General features: G+C 41.2%; 1 protein-coding gene across 8 annotated transcripts in view; it reads right to left on the bottom strand.

Moving 5' to 3' along the window:
* The window catches only part of NCKAP5 (NCK associated protein 5), a 1,056,997-nt gene that overhangs the window by 50,906 nt on the left and 984,394 nt on the right, over positions 1 to 21,697 (bottom strand). The window contains exon 16 of one of the 8 annotated variants that reach the window (XM_070046016.1): positions 7,201 to 7,818. The exons of the other annotated variants lie outside the window; for them this stretch is intronic. Coding sequence (XP_069902117.1) covers positions 7,778 to 7,818 — 41 coding nt within the window. The 3' untranslated portion in view covers positions 7,201 to 7,777. Of the gene's footprint in view, positions 1 to 7,200; positions 7,819 to 21,697 lie in introns of those variants that run through there. 8 annotated transcript variants of the gene reach the window in all.

Below are 21,697 nucleotides of genomic sequence, written 5' to 3'. Positions count from 1 at the left end.
ATCATTGCCATTTACAAATGAGAAATCATGGCTCAAAAAGGTAACTTGTCCAAGGCTGTACGCTGTAAATAAAGAGCCTTGGATTTGAATCCAGACTTACATAAATACAGAGACCACGCTCTCAGCCACCAAGTTATACTGATTCTGCCAAAGAGTTCAGGTAAATCCAGAAGTGGAGTCTGCTCTGTTAGCAGCCATTGAGGCACCCTTGTGAGCTGAGAGTGCCCAGAAGGGCCCCCCGCCTCTGGCCAGTGCGCCCAGCTTCTCCTATGGAACTGGTGCTGGCCCTGAATTCCAGCTGGTTCCCATACCTCCCATCCTGAGGACGGAGTTAACAGTTCCACGGTTCCCGAGAACCACAGTTGTCCGGTACCTCTTCCCCCACCCTCTTGGATCGATCGCATCTGTAGACTCCCATGCCAGGGTTTTTCTGGCATTTATCTCATCTCTCTGGCCCTGGTGATAGGCATTGCCTGCAAGGGAAATATTTTTTTGGCTTTGTCTAAGAACTCTCTCCCCTATAGGTATTTTATGAGTTAATCCAGTCCCTTCAAATGGAGACTCAAAAAGCAAAGTAGGATTCTTGGCAACCTTTTCAGTGATTTTTCTGGGGCAAGGCCCCAGACACTAAAGCCCATGTACGTTCGCCTGGCCTGTAACACCAGGCAGGAAACAGGGCAGGGAGAAATCTGGGGTAGGAAGAAAGATAAAGGAGGTCTAACTCTGGTGCCCTTCTGAGGACACCAGCATTTCTTGGCATCTGTCCCTTTATATTATTTTCTTTTCCCTTCTTTCCCTCCACGATACTGTCATAATCAGAAGCTATAAAACAGGACTTCTGGTATTCCTGAGTTCTTTGATCCTCTAAGAATTGTGTGCACTGACATTAAACACAGAAATCACCTGTTATTAAAGCCACCTTTTTATTTCTAAAAATTACAGATGCCAAATGCAGTGAATTTGAAGGACTCACTTGTAATACCTACGAAATGAGGTATGGACAGTCAGGAACTCAGACACCATATGCCAAGTTTCCCCCTCAAGCAAATTTCTCCAGAATGCATAAACCTTTGGAAATAGAGTTTATACTGAAAATGCTGACACCTTCTTTATGTAGTTTCTTTCAGGCACTGTAAGTTTCTTACAGTTCATAAAAATACTGTAATCTGAAAAAGTGTTAGATATTGTACTTTTGAAGTCAGTTTCTTTTCTCAGGGGATTATAAGAACTCACAAAATAATTGAATGGCCGTGATAAAGATTAAAGTTCAAAGGGACAAGCCAGCCTTGCATCCACAATGAGTTGACTCAGTTCTGACCTCACAACATGTTTAAGTTCACGTCGTGACTGTGAGAACAGCTGTCAACAGGGCCTTGCTAATGAGTTCAAGGGTTGGATCACAAGACGGACCAGCGGGTTTCACTCTTTCAAGGTCACTAATGACTTCTCCTACCCTGATGACTTCTCGTCATCCCATCTGCCTTCTGTCTCTTAAGGTAAGTTCTCTCACTTATCACCACCACCAAGCCCCAGATGTTTCATGGGATGACTTACAGCAGTGCTTCCCAGTCCTTTTAAAGTTCTGGCACATGTAGCAAATACACACATACAGCTCACTGAGGAACACACCAGCTGCCCCAGGACCCCCGGCTACCTGAGAGCTGAGGGCTCAACATCTCAGCACACCTGGGGTCCGTTCAGGGCATGTCAGCATGGTAGGGAATCTCTTCCTTACAGAATGGACTCGGGACCTTCTTTTCCTGTCCCTTGGATGCATTATCTTGCATACCTCCAGCAGGAAAGGAGATGGACAGCCTTGTAGTCTGTTAGCAGCTGACAGGAGAATTTTTAGGTCCTTCTTTTTTGGAAGGAATGTTGAGAGTGTTGTGTTAGGAATACTGTCTGGCCTCAGAGCTTCAGTAAAGAGGGATTTATTGTGCCTGGGGTGGGGGGGGGGGGGATGAGTCAGCGGAGGGTGAGCAGGGCAGCCCAGATTGGGGACGTTCTGCGTGGGATGGTGGCAGAGAAGACATTTTGGAGAAACAATTCAACCAGAGGTTTTTCAACTGTTAACTCAGGATGTGCAATACAAAATCCCCACTCAGCTCATCAGCGAGCATCAGCCCTCTGCTCCTGGACCAGGTGCCCCAGCAGGTGGCTTTAGGTTCCTCATATGAAAATCAGATTATATAACCTCCATCACAGGGGCGCTCTGAGGACTAGCTACATAGCACATAATAAACATAGCACGATGCCTGGAACAGGTACACAGCTATTATTCAGAAAATGGCAGCAATTCTCAAAATAAGTGTTATTAGACTGCTAGCAGCCTGGGGGCAGATTGGTTTTTATCCATCTCTTCAGAATTCCCACGTAAGCCTGTTCCTGACTCCACATCGCCTTTCTCTACAGAATGGCAATTATATGCTAATAGAGCTGATGATAACTATAGGCTGAGAGAGTGCCTGATTTATTCGCCATCACCCACGCTCAGCACAGAGCCTGACACATAGCTAGCACGGAGTGTAATGAAAAAATAGGTGGATGAAATAAGCTCTCATCTTTAGAAAATTCTTCCTGAAATTAAATTGAATATGAACTTTTCCTTTTGAAATCCCAATCTGCTGTTTTTTTTTGTTCTCACTTCAGCAACCAGAGAAAAGAGCTGACTTCCTTTTTCTGTGCAGCTATAGTTCTCATACAGCCAGACTTCATTAATTCAGATAGCCAGGGGGGATAAGATCATTCAGAATTATTGAATATTTTAAAGACAGGTTTCTTAATACTTCCAAGCCCTTAGAGCAAGGGTCAGTGACCAAGACGAAGGATAGTGCAGGGAATGTGGCTTTAGTATCCGCTTTGGCCCCCGCCCCTACCTCAAAGCATCACTGGGCTGGAAGGTCCCAGGTCTGGCCTCATTCCTCCTGCTCTCATCCTCAGGGAGTGTAGATGCCAAGCTGAGTGCCGGCATCACGTTTAACATCAGCACGCATAGTAGCACAAGAACCAAGTTATCACAGAGGCAAGTTCCTGGGAGCCATTTGTAGTGAACAGATGAGATTACTCAGGGACTTCTTATATGTCCTTACACAAAACAGTGAGGTTTTTCTCTTTTAAACAACTTGTTCTCTTAATTGGCTTCTTGCATCTTCCAAATTTGTTTTACACTATTCATTTACATTGTAACACTATATTTAAAATAGCTGCAAAGGGAAAAGCTTATTTCCAGCACTGCTTCAGTTAATATAAATTTCCAAGTTAGTGCAATCTGTATTAGCACTGATTTTGAGTGTTTGGGAAAGGCCACTAACTCATTTTTTCCTCAGTCTTCTACAGATTAAAGTATCTCAATTTTTTTTCACGGATCCTATCTCACAAATCTTTAATTGCTTAAATGTATAAACCAAAACTCTTGGTATTATTAGTGTATCTGTCCATAGAGATTGTTATATAGGACAGGCTTAAGCAAACCCGACTTGAGTTCCAAGTTCATCTAAATATTCAGAAGAATGAAGCGAAAAGACAATAGGCTTCAGAGTTGGAAAGACTAGGCTTGACGATCTGCTTGGCTACCTGCTGGCTGTGTCACAACAAGGGAATTTTTAAACGATCCTGACATCATATAATCATAGCTCATTGGTAATAATGCTCGTTACAAAGTAGGTACTCTGTAAGTTTCCAGAAGGGGTTGTCAAGGAGAGGTGAGGGCCCCTGCAGGTACATAATACACACACTGTCTGGAATCGAAGACAAACCAAACTTCCCCTGTGTGGTCAGTGTTCTACTGCAGCACCTGCGTACATTTCACTAAACAACTGCCCCAGTTATTTCCTAAGCAAGTACCATGTGGCAACCATTTCCTTGGGGGTTATTGAACGATTATAAACGTGGAGCAAAGTACTTGGAGTTGGTTGCAAGCTGCCTCATGTATAGAAAAGATGGAGTCCATTTTCCCAAGAAATCCATTTTGGAATAGGCACCGGAAAGGCTTTTTAAAAAGCTTAAGCAAATGATGTTTACTAATTATCCTTTGTTCACAGACTTGCTACATTCTCAGGGAATATTCCCAAATTAGTAAGCTCTGATTTTCAGTCTATCCTAAAAGGTTACACTTGCTTCTGTGCAATGATCTACCCTCTCTTATATATTCAAACAAACTGCTTCAGTAATCACTGTTTTTTTCCCCTCTTCCACACTCGTAAATCCTAGGAAAATGGAAAACTTTAAAACCCAAGCTCATTTTTACTTTGAGACCTTTAGTCATACCTACAAATTTTCAGCCAAATAAATTTCAAATTGTGTTGAATGAGGACTCAACACAATTCACCAGCCAGAAAGAGCAACTCATGGGTGTTTAGTAGTCACACCGTATTACTGACTGGCATACTTTCCTATAATGCAATTGGTCGTGGAAATAAGTCTTTGTATGAGTTCTCTCCAGGTTCCTAAACATCTTAAGCTATGTGTGGTACTGGCAATAGAAGCTTAACTACAGATGGGAGAACAGATCTCTTTATTTGCACGTCTTTCTCTTCATCTGTATGGCTGAAATAAGCTAAGAAAAACTAAGTCTGTTGCCAAAGCCACATCAATTAAATGTGGGTTATTCATTCTAAGCTTACCCTGTGGTTTTGTTAAAGTAGTCCAAAATGACTATATTGGCTATTTATTCACAAACATCGGGTAACTTTTGACTGTGGCATTAAGATGACCTTCTGGACGAGTAAATTCAATTTGATAGCTTCAGAATATGCATGTAAATACTCAGAAGTTCAAACTGGATTTAAGCTTTCTGAGATTTGAAAACTATATAGGAGAATGTAAATTTATTTTCTAACCCTTGTGTTCTCTTTGACATAAAGGAAGACTGGAACTTTGGGGGTCTGGTACACTGGTACATAGGGAATAAATATGAGAAAAAAATGAAGGGAGTTAATATGACAAAAATTTTTAAAAAGAAAAAAGCAGATCATAAAACTCCTTTGTCAAGGTGAAGGACAAGTTATTTAAACCAATATAAAAGACATGTCACCTCAGACTGGGTTGATATCCTGTTAACCCAATATTCTGTCTGACAGTGGTAGCATCACATAAAATATTGTAGTGGGATGTGACTTAAGGATATAGACTGGAAAAGGTCAGAAATATGTTCCAAATGCCCATGCAGACCGCGAATTCATAGAAATCCTCCTTAAATTTATGTAATTATTCATCTGGTATAAACCCTGAGGAAAAAATTCCTTAGGTTCGCTATAATACGTGCTTCGTCTTGTGATTGACACTAAGACGACCTCTTCAAAGGTGTGGGGGATGGCTCTTGGTCTAGTATTCTGAGATTTGTTATGCAACTTTCCAAACCCTTCCTGATTTTACAAATTTTAATAATTATCTCTAGACTCTTATTCTTCTAGACTGAAAAATCTTGAGACCTTCACATAACTCCTTCATGTCTTGCTATGCCACTATGCCTGTTTTGTAAAACAGTGGTGAGATTTGTACGTGATATTTACTGTGATATATAAGAGTAGGCTAACGTGATCACTACAGTTTAAAAACTAGTATTTGCTTGACTTGGTCAGCTGGTCTAGGAACAGACTTGGATCCCAGATGGCTACATCTTGTTTTGGGAGTCACCACTTCCAGGTCAAAGTCCTCGTTGATGAGAATACAACATAGATTCCTCCCAATTCCTCACAGAGTGATGATTACCACTTAAACACTTTCCTATCCATATGTCAAGTCTTGTCCTCCTCAGCTATTTTTCTAATTGGAAAAAAGAAAGCCCTTAATTTTATTAGCAAAACTTTCTAGAGTACCATAAAAATGTAGACCAACCATGGTTCCAGCCCTGATCTGTGTCCATCATTTTGCTAATTGAAGAAATGCCAATTTATCTCTCCCTTTTGTTTCCTGTTATCCCTGCTCATTCTGTATCCATGACAAAATTGCTCTATCCTCAACTTTTTTCCCCGATCTAATGATAATCTAGCTATTTGCTTGTATCTTCTTTTAATCCACTTTCGTGCTGGTGCTTATGAAAGGCATATTAAAGGTCTAAACAAATGATGTTTACTGATTCTCCTTGGTTCACACACTTATTACATTCTCAGATCACATTCCCAAAATTAGTAAGTCACAATTTCCCCTTAGAGAAGATACAGCATATTTATCCTAAAAGGTTGTCCTTGTATCTGTTCGATGATCTACCCTCTCTCTTAGCTTCACTCCATCTCTATCTGCCCTGCCAAAAGGAAGTGAGAAGCTGAACAATTATCTGGTGAATCTGATAGACACAGATGGCTATCATGGGTAAATCTGTCTCTCTAAATATCTAAAATTCCATATCGGGTTTGCTGAATTATATGGACAACTGCCTCTGCTCTCCATTTTACCTGCCTGGATAACATCTGCTTTGATAAGGCAAGTTGAGGGAAGGGAGGAAGGAAAATAAACTGGAGATAAGCTGCTGCAGGAAGAGAGTCAAAACAGCTTTCCTTGGTAGGAAACATAGAAAAACAGAGAAGCGTGAGGAGATTCAGATCTATCAATTTAGCAACACATAAAAAATTTATTAAAGATGTTTACAAGAGGTAAAGCATCCTATGTATTATTAAATTTATTTATTTTATTTATTTTTGGCTGCTTTGGTTCTTTGTTACTGCGCGGCTTTCTCTAGTTGCGGCCAGCGGAGGCTACTCTTTGTTGTGGTGCATGGGCTTCTCATTGCGGTGGCTTCTCTTGTTGTGGAGCACGGGCTCTAGGCATGTGGGCTTCAGTAGTTGTGGCACGCGGGCTCAGCAGTTGTGGCTCTCAGGCTCAACAGTTGTGGCACATGGGCTTGGTTGCTCCGCGGCATGTGGGATCTTCCCGGGCCAGGGCTCAAAGCCGTGTCCCCTGCATTGGCAGGTGGATTCTTAACCACTGCACCACCAGGGAAGTCCTCCTATGTATTATTAACCTATTTTATTTATTTATTTTTTAAAATTTTATTTAGTTATTTATTTATTTTTGGCTGCGTTGGGTCTTTGTTGCTGGGTACGGGCTTTCTTCTCTAGTTGCGGCAAGAGGGGGTTACTCTTCATTGCGGTGCATGGGCTTCTCACTGCGGTGGCTTCTCTTGTTGTGGAGCACGGGCTCTAGGCACATGGGCTTCAGTAGTTGTGGCATGCGGGCTCAGTAGTTGTGGCTTGTGGGCTTAGTAGTTGTGGCTCGTGGGCTCTAGAGTGCAGCCTCAGTAGTGGTAGTGCACAGGCTTAGCTGCTCCATGGCATGTGGGATCTTCCCAGACCAGGGAACCCATGTGCCCTGCATTGGCAGGCGGGTTCTTCACCACCGCACCACCAGGGAAGTCCCTAACCTATTTTTTTTTAAATTAAAATTTTATATACTCTAAAATTACAAATTATTTTAGTTTTCTTTTATTATATTATATTTCTTATATTGTATTCTGTAATTATAGATATTTAATAAAAGACCCCAGAAAGATAAGAATTTAAAGCTCATAGATGTTTTTCTCCATTTGTCTCTATATTTATTCAATGTTAATGATTTTTCAAATTGTATGTGGAAAGGAAAAAAGCTTAAGTCTTCATACCCTGAAACTTTAAATAAAAAATTCACTTTAACATGCCTTACTTGCTTGGTTCAGAATTTTAATTAATATAAGTTAATCTATTTTAAGTGGATATTCAAGGATCATTTATTTTTCTTTTATGTGACTGTAGCTGAAATATGGGTGAAGAGAAGGCTGAAGCAGATATGAGCCTATCTTTCCATTTCAGCTGCCACTCTCCACTCTCCAGTATTCCATGGTTGTTTCTACAGGAAGATAATAAAGGAGTAATGAAATCCAACAGACCAAAGGATATGAATATGGGCAAAAATATAGAGAGATATTTGCTTCTGTCCATTAATGACTAACTGTAACAGGAACAGCATATACTGTTAACCATTGTTTTCAGACATTAGACAATAGGCAACATAAAACTTGATCTCTGACTCAAGGAAAACAAATGAAGCGAGCTCTATAATCTCTGTAGCCAACTGCCCGGTGATGGTTTCCAGACTGAAACACTGAGAGAAGAAACATGAACAGAGTCTGGAGGGCCTGCTGAATTCAAGAAGAGGTAAACACAGGCGTGTGGGTGGGGTAGGGAAGGGGCTGTCTAGGCAGCTAGAACTTGCAGGGCTATGTATTGCAAAGAAATGATAACAGCAGAGGTTTCGCTATAGTCTTCCGCTGTGTATTAACCTGCACATGCATGAGGTGAAATGCATGAGGTCAGAGAAGCAATGACTATGAAGCAGTAGGTTGAATCATCTCATGAGCTCACGTAAGGCTGAAAATAGTTTGTATTTCCACCATCCAGAGAGGATAGGCCTCCCAAAACATGGACCACACAGTACAGTCCTAAGAAGGGTCAAGCCATAGTCGTGAGGCTAAATTATTCCCAGAAAAAAGGTTCCCTTGAATTCGTCATAACAAAACATAAAAGGAAGCCTTGAAAAATGAAAATAATCTGCAAGTAACTTAAATGCACCTCAAAATAAAGAACAACAGTCTTTACAGGAATACAATGAAATCTAGTACTCAACAATGTAAAATTTACAATCTCCGGCATCCAATTAAAAATCACCGCCAGGCATGAAAAGAAGGAGGACAATATGATCCACATTCAAGAGAGAAATTAATCAACAGAAACAGACACGGTAGTGAGAGATAATGAAATTAAACAAGAACTTAAAAATATTGTAGATGTCACAACTATGTACAAAGATATAAAGTAAAATTTGAACATAATTAGGAAATAATAAAATAATAAAAAATAAAAAAAAAAGGAAATTGTAGACAGGAAAAGCTATATTTAAATTTAAAAATACACTATACAGAATCAACAGCAGATTAGCAGAGCTATTAGATGTAGCAGGAAGAAAGGTCAGTGAATTTTTAAACATTACAAAATAAATTATCCAAAATAAAACACATAGAGAAAAAAGACTTAAAGAAATAGACCATCAGTGACCTGGATGTCAATATGAAACGGTCTAAATATGTATAACCGGAGCCCCAGAAGGAAAGAAAAGAGAGAAAGGGGAAAAAATTATGTGAAGTAATAACCAAAAATGTACATATTTGATAAAAAACTATAAACCCCAAATCCAAGAGACTCAATGAACCTCAACCGGAACCAACATAGGGAAACGACATTTAGGCTCATCATAATCAAACTACTGAATATCAGTGATAAAGACAAAAATCTTAAAAGCAACTGAGAAAAAAGATACTTTACAGAACAAAGATAAAACTGGCAGTAGAATTCATGTCAGAAACTACATAAGCCAGAAGAGAATGAAATAACATCTTTAAAGTCTTGAGAGGGAAAGAAACAAAACAAAACCTGTCAACCTTTTAAAAATTAATTCTAATTAATCAACTTTTCAACTGATTGAATAACCAAGAAAAAAATATATGCTTTTCAAACTAACAAAAGCTGAGAGAATTCATTGCCAGAGAATGTTCAGTGTAAGATATTAAGGGAAGTTTCACAAGCAGATGAAAAATAGGTATCAGGTAGAAATCTGGATGTATACAATAGAATGAAGAATGCAAGAAATGGTAAGTATATGCTATATAAAGTATATTTTTCTTATATTTTAATCTCTTTAGGAGATAATTCACTAAAGCCAATATAAAAACATACTGCAAGCTTTCTAACATATGTAGAAGTAAAATATACAATAGCATAAAGGGTGAGACGGGTTATAAGAAAGTAATCTGTAATGTAGATAGATACATTACAGATAGACGGTGCTAAGGTAAAGATGTAGTTAAATTACATTTAAACATTAGTTCAATCACTAAAACAAACAAACAAAAAAACCCCAAAAACCAAAAAACCCACTAAAACCCGAAGATGTATAGCTAATAAGGTGCAAATGGAGATAAAGTGGAATCATAAAAAATTCTCAGTTCCAAAGAAGGCCGAAACAGCCCCAGAGAGCAGGGAGACACAGGCTCCCTGGGGACGGCTCGTAGAGAAAACATTTAAAAGAAATTGTCCGTGACCTGATGCATTTGATTATGTGGAAAATAATATTGAGAGGCGCCTTACAATTTTCTTGGAGAATTTGGAATCAATGATCAGCACCTAGGAGCCTAAGATAATTGGGAGAAAATGTCATTATTAATGCTAGAAAAAAGTCTAAGCTGTATAAGAAAGGAAGCGGGATCATATTACGCTCTAAGTAGTATAATTAGTTCATCAGTGAACAGTATTTACATAATCATAAGGGTATAAACCATACATATTAACCAAAATCTCTAATATAATTTTTTGGAAGAAATAAGGAAAGAAGAATGGGTCAAGAATGCAAATTCATAATCTCCCATGATAGAAAGTCAACAGATAAGTTTACATTTTCAAAAACTCAAGAAATCAGTGTAGGTTTATCATCTCAGAATATGGAGGTGCAAGGCCGAAAGAAATAGCTGAGAGACTAGAAACTAGCTGTAGGCTGTAGGGCCCAAGGCTGTAAGGATTGGAGCAGAGAAACCTGTTTTTATTACAAGTCTTAGAGAATTGTTTAACTTTTAAAAATAGATTAAAAATAAAAATTAAATTACCAGTGCAGAAGCAGGCAGAAAAAGAGGCAAACATATAGAGAAAAGATGGGACAAATAAAATACATAGTAAGATGGTAGATCGAAACCCAACCATGTAGATTATATTAAATGGCCTAAATATCCCAATTAATAGGCTGAGATTGTCAGATTTGGTTTTGAAAAAAATCAAGACCCAATTATATGCTGTTTATTAGAAATCTGCTTTATTTTATTTTTTTACCATTACACGGGTTTAATAAGATGTAACACACATAATACATGTGAATGCAAATAGCACATTGCCTGGCAGCCAGTGAAGTTTTAGTAAATATGGTTGCCATGTGTCTGGTTTTAAACCGGACAGTCCAGTATTTGAGTTTTCTTTCTGAGAAATAGATTAAGAAAAGACCAGACATATAAATGTAAATATGAGTAAGTGCTATTATTACTACCATGACATGTCTTATGCATGAATAGTGGAGCTTCCTCTCACTAGGAGAGTTTGCCACGAGGAATGATAGAGAGCACACTACGCAAGACATGCTTCAAGTGCCACGACGTGGGAGAGCCCAGCACACACTTTGCCAAGTACCAAATTCCATTGCCATTGTGAGCCAGGTGCGAGGGGAGGGCCCCGCAGTTTTTCTCAATGTTTCCTTTTACAGGTACAATTCCTAACTGTGTTTCATCTCATCTCCTTGTGGTCCTTTTCAGTAGGAGATATTTGGCAGTTTTTTTCTTTTTTTTTATTTAACATCTTTATTGGAGTATAATTGCTTTACAATGGTGTGTTAGTTTCTGCTCTATAACAAAGTGAATCAGCTATATATATACATATATCTCCATATCTCCTCCCTCTTGCATCTGCCTCCCACCCTCCCTATCCCACCCCTCTAGGTGGTCACAGAGCACCAAACTGATCTCCCTGTGCAATGCGGCTGCTTCCCACTAGCTATCTATTTTACATTTGGTAGTGTATATATGTCCACGCCACTCTCTCACTTCATCCCAGCTTACCCTTCCCCCTCCCCGTGTCCTCAAGTCCATGCTCTACATTTGCGTCTTTATTCCTGTCCTGCCCCTAGGTTCATCAGAACCATTTTTTTTCTAGATTCCATATATGTGTGTCAGCATACGGTATTTGTTTTTCTCTTTCTGACTTACTTCACTCTGTATGACAGACTCTAGGTCCATCCACCTTACTACAAATAAGTCAATTTCGTTTCTTTTTATGGTTGAGTGATATTCCGTTGTATATATGTGTCACATCTTCTTTATCCATTCATCTGTCGATGGACACCTAGGTTGCTTCCATGTTCTGGCTATTGTAAATGGTGCTGCAATGAACATTGTGGTACATGTCTCTTTTTGAATTATGGTTTTCTCGGGGTATATGCCCAGTAGTGGGACTGCTGGGTCATATGGTAGTTCTGTTTTTAGTTTTTTAAGGAACCTCCATACTGTTCTCCATAGTGGCTGTATCAATTTACATTCCCACCAACAGTGCAAGAGGGTTCCCTTTTCTCCACACCCTCTCCAGCATTTATTGTTGGTATATTTTTTGATGATGGCCATTCTGACCAGTGTGAAGTGATACCTCATTGTAGTTTTGAAGAAATGTGCTTTAAATACATTCATGGGTCAGAATATTCAATATTATTCAGATGTCAATTCTCTCTGAATTGATCTATAGATTCAATGGACTCCTAATCAAAGCACTATCAGGCTTTTTATAGACATTGAGAAACTGATTCTAAAATTATTTAGAAATGCAAACATTTTTTTAAAAAGTAAAACACTGTCTGAAGACTGACAGTACACACTACCTGAATTCTCTTTGGCTACAGTAATCAAGAGAATGTGGTATTGGGTAAGGATTTGCATATAGATCAATGGAACAGAACACATTCTAGAAACAGACTCACAAATATATTGTCAATTGTTTCCTGACAAAGATGACAAGGTAATTTAATAAGGGAAAGATAGTACTTCAACAAAGGATACTGGAAACACTGAATATTCATACGAGGAAAAATGAACCTCACCTCTTTCCTTATACTATACACAAAAATTAATGCATAGACTGAAACGTAAGAGCAAAAACCATAAAAATTCTAAAAGAAAACAAAGGAGAACATCTCTGTGACCTTGGATTAGGTAGCAATTTCTTAAATAGAGTCAAAAACATGAATCATAAAATTTAAAAAAATTGTTAAACTTGATCAAAATAAAAAGCGTTCTCTTCAGAAGTATTGTTAAGAAAATTAAAAGGCAAGCAACAGACTGGAAGAATACAGTGAAGTTATTTCTAATAAGAGATTTGGATACAGAACAAAAAGACCTCTAATGCAATAATAAGGACAAGCAACTCTACTAAATTCAGGAAAAAATTTGAATGCATATGTCACCAAAGAAGATACGTGGATGGCAAACAAACACAGGAAAAGATGCTCAACATCATCAGACATTAGGGGGATGCAAATTAAAACCACAATGAGATATCACTATATTCCCCTAAAAGTGGCTAAAATTAAAAAGACTAAGAATATTAAATGTTGGTGAAAATGTGGAACAAGCTGAATTCTCGTACACTGTCGGCAGGGATACAGAATGGTAAAACTACTTTGGAAAAGTTTGGCAACTTCTTTTAAAGTTAAACATACATCCATCATGTGACCCCACAATAATACTGTTACCCAAAAGAAAAGAATATATATCCACCCGAAGACTCATATATACAAATATATATGGCGGCTTTATGCATAATAGCCCAAATTGGAAATAACTGAAATGTCCATAAGCTAGTGAATGGATAAATAAATGTGGTACATCCACGCAGTGAAATGCTTACCAGCAATAAAGCCCACGCACGCGTGCGCGCACAAACACACACACACACACACAACTGAGGATACAGATAACAACACGGATGGTTCTTAAAACCATTAGGCTAATTAAAAGAGGCCAAATGCCAAATACTATATACTGTATGATTAGTTCCATTTACATAAAGTTCTAGAAAAGGCAGAACTATAGTGATACGAAGCAGATCAGTGGTTACCTGGGACCACTGGTGTTGAGAGAGGTTGAGATGTAAAGAGGCATGAAGGAATGTTTTGGGGTGATTAAAATGTTATATATCTTGATTGTGGTAGTGGTTATACAAGCACATGCATTAGTCAGAGCTCACTGCACACTTGGAATGGGTAAAAATTGTGTTGTATATAAATTACAACTGAATATACCTGATTTTAAATATTATGCGCCCAACCTGCCAATAAAGATTTATTGAAATCCGAAAGTATAAGCAATCCTAGTTGAACATGGCTGAACAGAGGAACTGGGCTTTCGCCATGTAAATCTTGAATAACCTTTAGAGGCATTAGAAAGTGATGTTGACGAGGGAGGGTCTTCAGGAGTCACTACGAAGCAACACGGGAGCTAGTCCTTAATCCCAGATCCAGGCAGCACACACAAGGCTTTGTGTACTCCTTCGTCTTCTCAACAATCTTGGGAAGTAGCGACTATTATCCCCATTTGGTAGAAGAGGAAGCAAAGCTCTGAGTAGTGAAGATGGTGATTGGACAGAGTGCAAGTCCAACTCCAAAGCTCATGTTCCCTCTACTCATCAACCTGTCCCCCAGTAGGGTTGGGGACCCCCAGTATCAGAGAACCTGCCAGGGACTCTGTAGCCCAGCACTTCTCCAGCTTGGGGCGTGGTGCCTAGACCCCTGGCTTCCCTGGCTGTGTGTCCCAGATTCCTTTGCAGCAAGGGTCCTTAAGGAGCAGAGCCACTAAATCACGACTGCAACAGCAGCCTAGGCATGGTCTGTGCCGAAGCACTTGACCTTCATCACACCTCCTATTTCTGCAGCATAACAACATTTGCTGACCGCTTACTGCAGGGCAAGCACTTTGCTTGCATCGGGTTACTATGCAATATGCAATGGACACATTTTACATATGAGGAAACTGAGGTTTAAGGAGGTTAATAAAGTTGCCCATGGTCATACAGCTACACGTAGGAGAGCCAGGGTTTGGACCAAGGTCTATATAAGCCACAAAGCCTGCATGCTTGACTACGATGTGATTCCAGTACTGTCTTCTGTATTCAGTTTACTGAGCACTCTGAATCAGTGAGGATGCTTTCGGAGGAGAGTAACGCATTAAACAGTACGTATGTATTAGCTCACGGTCCAGAATTAGCGCTAGCTTCAGGGCTGCCTTAATCTAGGTCCTTTGCTTCCCTTTCCCTGCGGTTCTCTTGACTCTGTGCTGCCTCTGCGTCTCAGCTTTATCTTCATGTTGGTAGGAGTTGGCTGGAACAGCCCCACACCAGTCAGCTCTACACTCCCAAGACTAGAGGGAAAGAGAAGCTGACTCTACGTGATTCTCTCCGAACCTCCAAACACCCTGTCCCCTGACAATGAGCCAGATGAGGTCACAAGCTCACTCTTGGACCAATCCACGTCACTGGGAGGATGCCACTCAGTGAGTGACTCAGGCCTGGGTTCTAATTACTGCCAAGGACGGTTACCACAGCTGTCCTAATCACCTGGTACCCCTGGAGACAAATACTGGGGCCCCAACCATGACATTTGCTACATTCTTTCTTAGTCATTATTTCAATGGAATTGTACAGCAACGCTATGTTTCAGTGATCATTTCCATTTTACAGATGAGAAAACAAACGCACAGGGAACAGATGTCTCTCGGGGACATGAGTAGATATGCAGCAGCCAGGATTCAAAGTCAGGGCTTCTAACTCCAAGGCCACCAGAGCCCTTTCTACTACTTGGCAACTGTCATGACCTTAACCCATGCTTCCGCTTCAGACCAAATTCTAAGATGCTGCTGAGAATATATTCATCTTCTAGGGTCTCTCTTCTGGTATTTATCATCATTTTTTCCTAATTCAATAACCATTTCATTATGGACTCCAGTGAGCCATTTATAACCAAGTCAGGAGGCTTTTTTTAAAAGCACTTCCCTTCTAATGAGGTTTTATAGCTATCATTTAAAATAGTCTGATGTACCTTAAAACCTACTTAGTGTGATGTAACTTTCTTCTCTTTTTCCTCTTCAATCCCACTTTTTCGATAAGCTCGTCTTCAAAAATACCGTCCTTTTCAAATTCTTTTTTCACATCTACCTTCAGTACGCTATCAGACCGTACCCCCAGGCCTTCTGTTCTCACCACCTGTATTCATTCTCCATAATGGACCTAATAAGGAGTCTCTGGCCTTTGGGCTTTTAAAGCAAGAGGGTCATAAAGCTAGCATCTTTTTCCTTTAAAAGATATGTAAGAGAAATGACACTTAGCTACACAGGGCAGTGTTTCATCTAGAGTACCAACAGGAATGGAAATAGACAACTGGCCCACATATGACTATGGCTTTGGTACCTAACAGAGCCCCAGACGCTGGTATAAAGGAGTCCCTGGCACTTGGGGCCCAGCTTACATTAAGAATGTGCAGCCGTGAACTTCACCTCCTTTGACTTTCCCGACAATCACGAGCTGAGTTGGGGAAGACAGAAACCAGTACGTCCAGTCTACAGATATGGAAACCAAGACAAATATTTGCTTAATTAATAAAGGACAAAACTGTAACTGAAACTTAAGTATCCCGGTTCCAGGATCAGTGCCGTTTATGCTGCATTATTTTGATTCCTGAAAAGTTAAGGAAGTTGTGTAAAAAATGTGAAGGCTCAGGACTTAGTTTAGTACCGCTGACCCTGGATTTTAAGTGTGAACCTTACACATATTTTGCCTTTTCTGTGGTGTCCAGGAAAAGTAAACCAGACTTGACAGAAAATATGATGAGTAGCAGCAAACATTCAGACCCAAGGTCAATACATAAAAGTTCAAAAGATGTTATCAAGAATATACGTTGGTACCATCTAAGGGCATCTGTCATAACTTGGCCTTCCAACAGAAAGATATTATCACCGCATGTTGAATAATATTGAACGTGCTGTTGATTCTTTAGAAACTGTGTACCTCCTGAAGATAAGAAGAAGGAGGTAAAGAGGCATCAAAGAAGCGTCTCATTTTTCTAAATGTGAAGACTTGGGAGTACAGTCATGGAAGGGCTCCTAAAATAAGGAGCCAAGTGAGAGCACTGGGGAAAAATCATCATAGGAAAGTAACCATAGGAAGTAACCATAGTAACCATAGGAAGTAACCATAGTAACCATAGGAAGTAACCATAGTAACCATAGGAAGGAGGAGGTGGAGAAGCCTAATGGAATCACGATGGTGGAGGCCATACTGGAAATATCTAGAGCTCAGGTGGGAGATTTTGGTTGTCAACACAGTTGCTGGGGAAAAGGGAAGGAAAGCTGTGACAGACGGCATTGTTGAAGGAGGGATTAAGGCGGAAACCAAAGGCAGCTGAGAGAAGTCAGGATGTAAAGGATGAAAATGTCTCTGGCCAGCACAAGCAAGTCAGGAGACACTCAGAGATCCCTCCGGGCCCTCCCTTTTCCCATCTGGTGGGGAAAGAGTCAGGGATGGGACAGAATGAGGAGAGCAGGGCAGAAGCTGAGAGGGTCTCTCCGTGGGGTCCTGAGGGTTGCAGCCCGATGGGACATGCAGAGCTTCAAAGGTTTTTGCCAGCTAGATCTGCTTCAATATGCAGGGGAAGGAGAAACTTCGGTCTGAACAACACAGCTCAACCCATCTGTTTCTGCAGAATGCATCTTAGCTCCTATCTATATGCCTGCAGAATATCACCCTGGAAGTGGAATCTATTATCCTTGTACATACAAATTCACTAATGGGTGTGGCTTATTGTGAAGCAAGGCACGTGCCCCACTGCCTCTGCCTGTTGCTACTCCAAAGCTTCTGTCATCCTGGGACACTTCACTCAACTCAGCAAGGTTCCCATGCTTGATGCGAAGACTGTCCTGCGTCAGGGATCCCCGTGCAGTGAAGGAAGCGGAAGGGGGTCTGTGGATGTCACTCTTAGGTGTTGCTTTCTCCTACAGAGGTTAGTGCACAATGGGAATTTCTCCGTGCAGAGTGGATTGTCTTTCTGCCTGGCAGTTTCATTACAACATTCCACACAAGTTATATCTGTACATGAGGACCTGGCACAAATTCAGCACAGCAGTCCACCTAGTTTGGGTGAAAGAAGGCCATTTAACCTGGGTCCCCTAGCAGCCCAGTCTTCTTGCAGGGCACAGCCACGTGCAAATGGTAAGGCCCATTAATGGTCATCCATGATTCTGGCCACTCAGCACAATCACCTACATGGGAAGCAACTCCCCCTGATTTCAGCAGGAGCGTCTCTAACCTCTGAAGCCACTGTTTTTGGCTTGCAAGGAGGTTTGCTCTAAAACACAAATTCTCTTTAATAGGGAGCCATTACTGTGTAATGAATGAACATGTCATGAGCTGGCACGCAGAGCCCTCGGGCCCTGTTCTCATGCACAGGTCTCTGGAATCTTCACGCCTACCGGGGAGAGGGGAGCACATCTGCAGAGGGCACACAGCTCCATGAAAGTTCACTTCTTACAGATGTGTGAATGAGTTCTGCTTTCAGATCCAGTTGAAGTCAAACTATCTTGCTTTGTTTGCTCACATGAAACTGGACTGCTCAACCAGAAGGCTTTTAATAACTGGGGCTTCAGCAGACCTGCCCACCCCACCGTTTTACATCAATGGTGATGACATGCGCTGCCTGGTGTTCGGATCCTGGCGCCTGCAGTTTCCCTGCCCCTGCCCAGCTTCTAGGATGCTAAGTTTTCAGCTCTGTTCGGCCTGAAATAGAGCTGGATAAAGCAAAGTGAAATCTTTAGCCACCTGGACAGATGACAGCAGTTTGACATCCTCTAACTAGCTGATAGTCTAATCATCCTGTGAAAATTGAATTACATGTAATTTCATTAGAACTAAGAGGGCGTGTGTGTGTGTGTGTGTGTGTGTGTGTGTGTGTGTGTGTGTGTGTGTCTGTATTATAAGGAACTGGCTCATGTAATCATGGAGGCTGGCAAGTCCCAAGATATTCAGGGTGACTCAACAAGCTGGAGACCCAGGACAGCCCAAGGCTTAGCTCTAGTCTGAGTCCTGAGTCCTGAGAACCAGGTGGACTGACAGTGTAGTTCCGGTCTGAAGGCCGGCAGGCTCGAGACCCAGGAGAAGTCACCAGTTCAGCGCTAGTCTGAAGGCAGGATGGCTGACCTCCCAGCTCAAAGGCAGTCAGGCAGGAAGACGAATTCTCTTCCTCGGGGGAGAGTCAGGCTTTTTGTTCTATTTGGGCCTTCAACGAATTGGAAGAAGCCCACTTGCCTTTAGGAGGGCAATCTGCTTTATTCAGTTTGCTGATCTAAATGTTAATCTTATCCAGAAACACCCACACAGAAATATCTAGAATAATGTTTGATTAAAGATCGGGGCACCCTGTGGCCCAGTCAAGTTGCCATATAAAATTAACCATCACGGTAATTTAGGAGTCATTGTTTGTGACACACAGCAATGATTAAAGAGACAAAATGGTGGGGGGGATTTTCTCATTAAAACATAATTTTTATGCCCCCTTCAGAGAAACACATGCAACACGGCCTACTGAAATGAGCTCAGCGGAAACCTTCCTGCTAATTCCTCCTTGCCTCCACTCCCACCCCACAGCTTTAAAAAGACACCGTTATTACTTAGGAATGAATTCATTGTTTAAACCTACCCTCCCCGTATTTTTCTGATGTAGACTCCTCAAATCTTGTGGCAATCAACTGAGAATAATTCTCTCTTCTTCCTGGATGAGGCGAATGAAGTACAGGGGGAGGAAACAGCTTGTCCAGCACGCTGATACTTGGAAAACAAATGCAGCTGCACTTTAAGAACTCAGGATGGTAGTTTTTCGCCCTTTTCCTATGAGTATGCTGGCACTTTCACAGGTAGAAAATGATGGCTATCTTAGTTATTAAAGAGCTGGCTCAGATACAGAGAGCAAGCACAGGGTTTGAGGGGATATTATTTTTAACGGGGGGAACTTCAAGGGCTGCCCCCTCAGCAAGGTAGCTCACTTTTCGGGAGACTGGGGGCTGACCTGTGATACCAGGAGCTTCTTTGGCAATTGGGTAGCGTGCTGGCCACTGCGGTGGTCCGTCCACCTTCCTGGGGCCTTACTACTTGAGTGTGCCCCTGCTGAAATTCCAGTTGCCAGTAACTGCACCACTTTGCCCGAAGCTAACAGGCCCAGAAGCAGCCGTCAACTTATCAGTGATGGAAGGTGGTGATGAATATCCAGGTCCCTCACTCCTCAGACGGGAAGACTCTCAGACTTGGGTTCTATACCCTAGAGTTTCTCTGAGATTAAACTTCTGTCACACACACACTCAGGGCCGGTAGCACGTATGTGTGACCTGTATGGTCACACATACATGCTTGTACTCTGCTGTCGCCATCTTGAAATTCTTAATAACTTTTGAACAAGGGGCCCGGATTTTATCTTGCACTGGGCTATGAGAATTGTGCAGCCAGTTCTGGTGGTAGCTGGCAGAACACACCTTTCATTGGCTGGGTTCCCTTCTCTGTCTGACTTCTCCTCTTGGTCTCTCCTGTACTTCCTGATAATTTACTTGTCCTTGAATCCTTTTCACAGGGTCTACTTCTGGGAGACCCAAACTAGACTGTTGCAAATGTCATGATAATCCTTTAGAACACTGTAAAGAATTAATGAAAGCCATCCTCCTATTTTATTAAAATAAAACAATAATGCATGTGGGTTTAATCGTCACTGAAGATAAAATCACAGTTATATCATCTGTCAATGCCATAACATATTGTAATATCTAAGACGTTTTATTAGGAAGTAATCCCCAGCTGAGCTTCCCAACTTCTCTGCATCCCAGACCAAGTGCCCAGGTGAATCCAACATGCAAATATCTCCCTGAAGAAGCAGCGTAATAAACAGCAGCGGAGTTGACATTTAAACAATAGCTCTGCATGCCATCTGTTTTAAAGAAATTATTTGTCTTTGCCAACATGTCAAGAAAAATAAGTTCACATAATTTAGGAGCTACTAAGGCATGAAAGTCCTTGATTATCTACAACGACAGGATTATCTAGAGCCATCACATTTCTTTACCAACAAGATTTTTTAAAAAACGGGTCAGAGAAATTGACCTTTTTGTAGAGTCCAATAATGAGGCAAGATATTAGAGTAACCCAATCTCAAACCAAAGTTTAAGGAAAAGACGTAAACAAGGATACTGGTTCAGAATCAGATCAGCTCATCAAATCGAGCCCAGGTGTTCTCAATTTTGATGTCCCTACGGTCGGGCACAATGCCTGGAATGGAGTCCATGCCTAATAAATATTTAGTAACTGACTGAACTTGGGTATGGCTGTGCCTTGAGGCTTGAGTACCAGGAAAGGAAACCTACCTATGAAGAAGCTATACGTTTTCCCCTTAGCCCTTTCTTACAGACTGGAATTTACCAAATGGGTGTAACACGAGTGCAGAGAGCCGTGTGGGAGGGAGACAATGGAAGGCAGCGGGTCGGCAGCAGGTGCGGGTGGGATGCTGCACGAGATGGCAGCTGTGGTTCAGGTCCATTTGCAGTAGGTGAGGGATGCAATATTTGAGAACGGGCTGGAGAACTAGAAGGCCGCCTTAGGCCTTTCTCTCCACATGTGAGACTTACGGCCGGGAGCTTCTAAGACCAAATCCATCCATCCGTAAGGCATGTTGGTCTTCGACAGGAATCCTGTCATCCCCTTGCCGTGGATTATGGACATAAAACCTCACTGCGCTTCACTTTCCTCACCAGTCAGAAAGATGACATCGAGGTTACCTGCAATTTGCATCAGTGGACTTGAGATGCTGACTCCACTTCACTCACCTTTCCCTGGTACACAAGCTTTTGTGCAGTTTGATTGTTAAATGCAGCTGTCCCCAGAAAGGTAAAGCTTTTTATGCTGCTCACTGGATAGATGATCAGGACAAAAGAGGTTACAGAAACATTTTACTTTGAAACATTTTAAAATTCAAGATTTTGTCCTGACCAATTTCTGAACGTGATGTTTCTTTCTGCTTAAGTTATATCAAAATACTTTTACGTGGTTTATAGCAGTCTTACTTACAATAG

Source organism: Globicephala melas, chromosome 7 (genome assembly GCF_963455315.2).
Source record: "Globicephala melas chromosome 7, mGloMel1.2, whole genome shotgun sequence".
NCBI classification, from domain to species: Eukaryota; Metazoa; Chordata; class Mammalia; order Artiodactyla; family Delphinidae; genus Globicephala; species Globicephala melas.
Note: the sequence above shows the minus strand (reverse complement) of the source record. Positions and strands in the feature narration are given on the sequence as shown.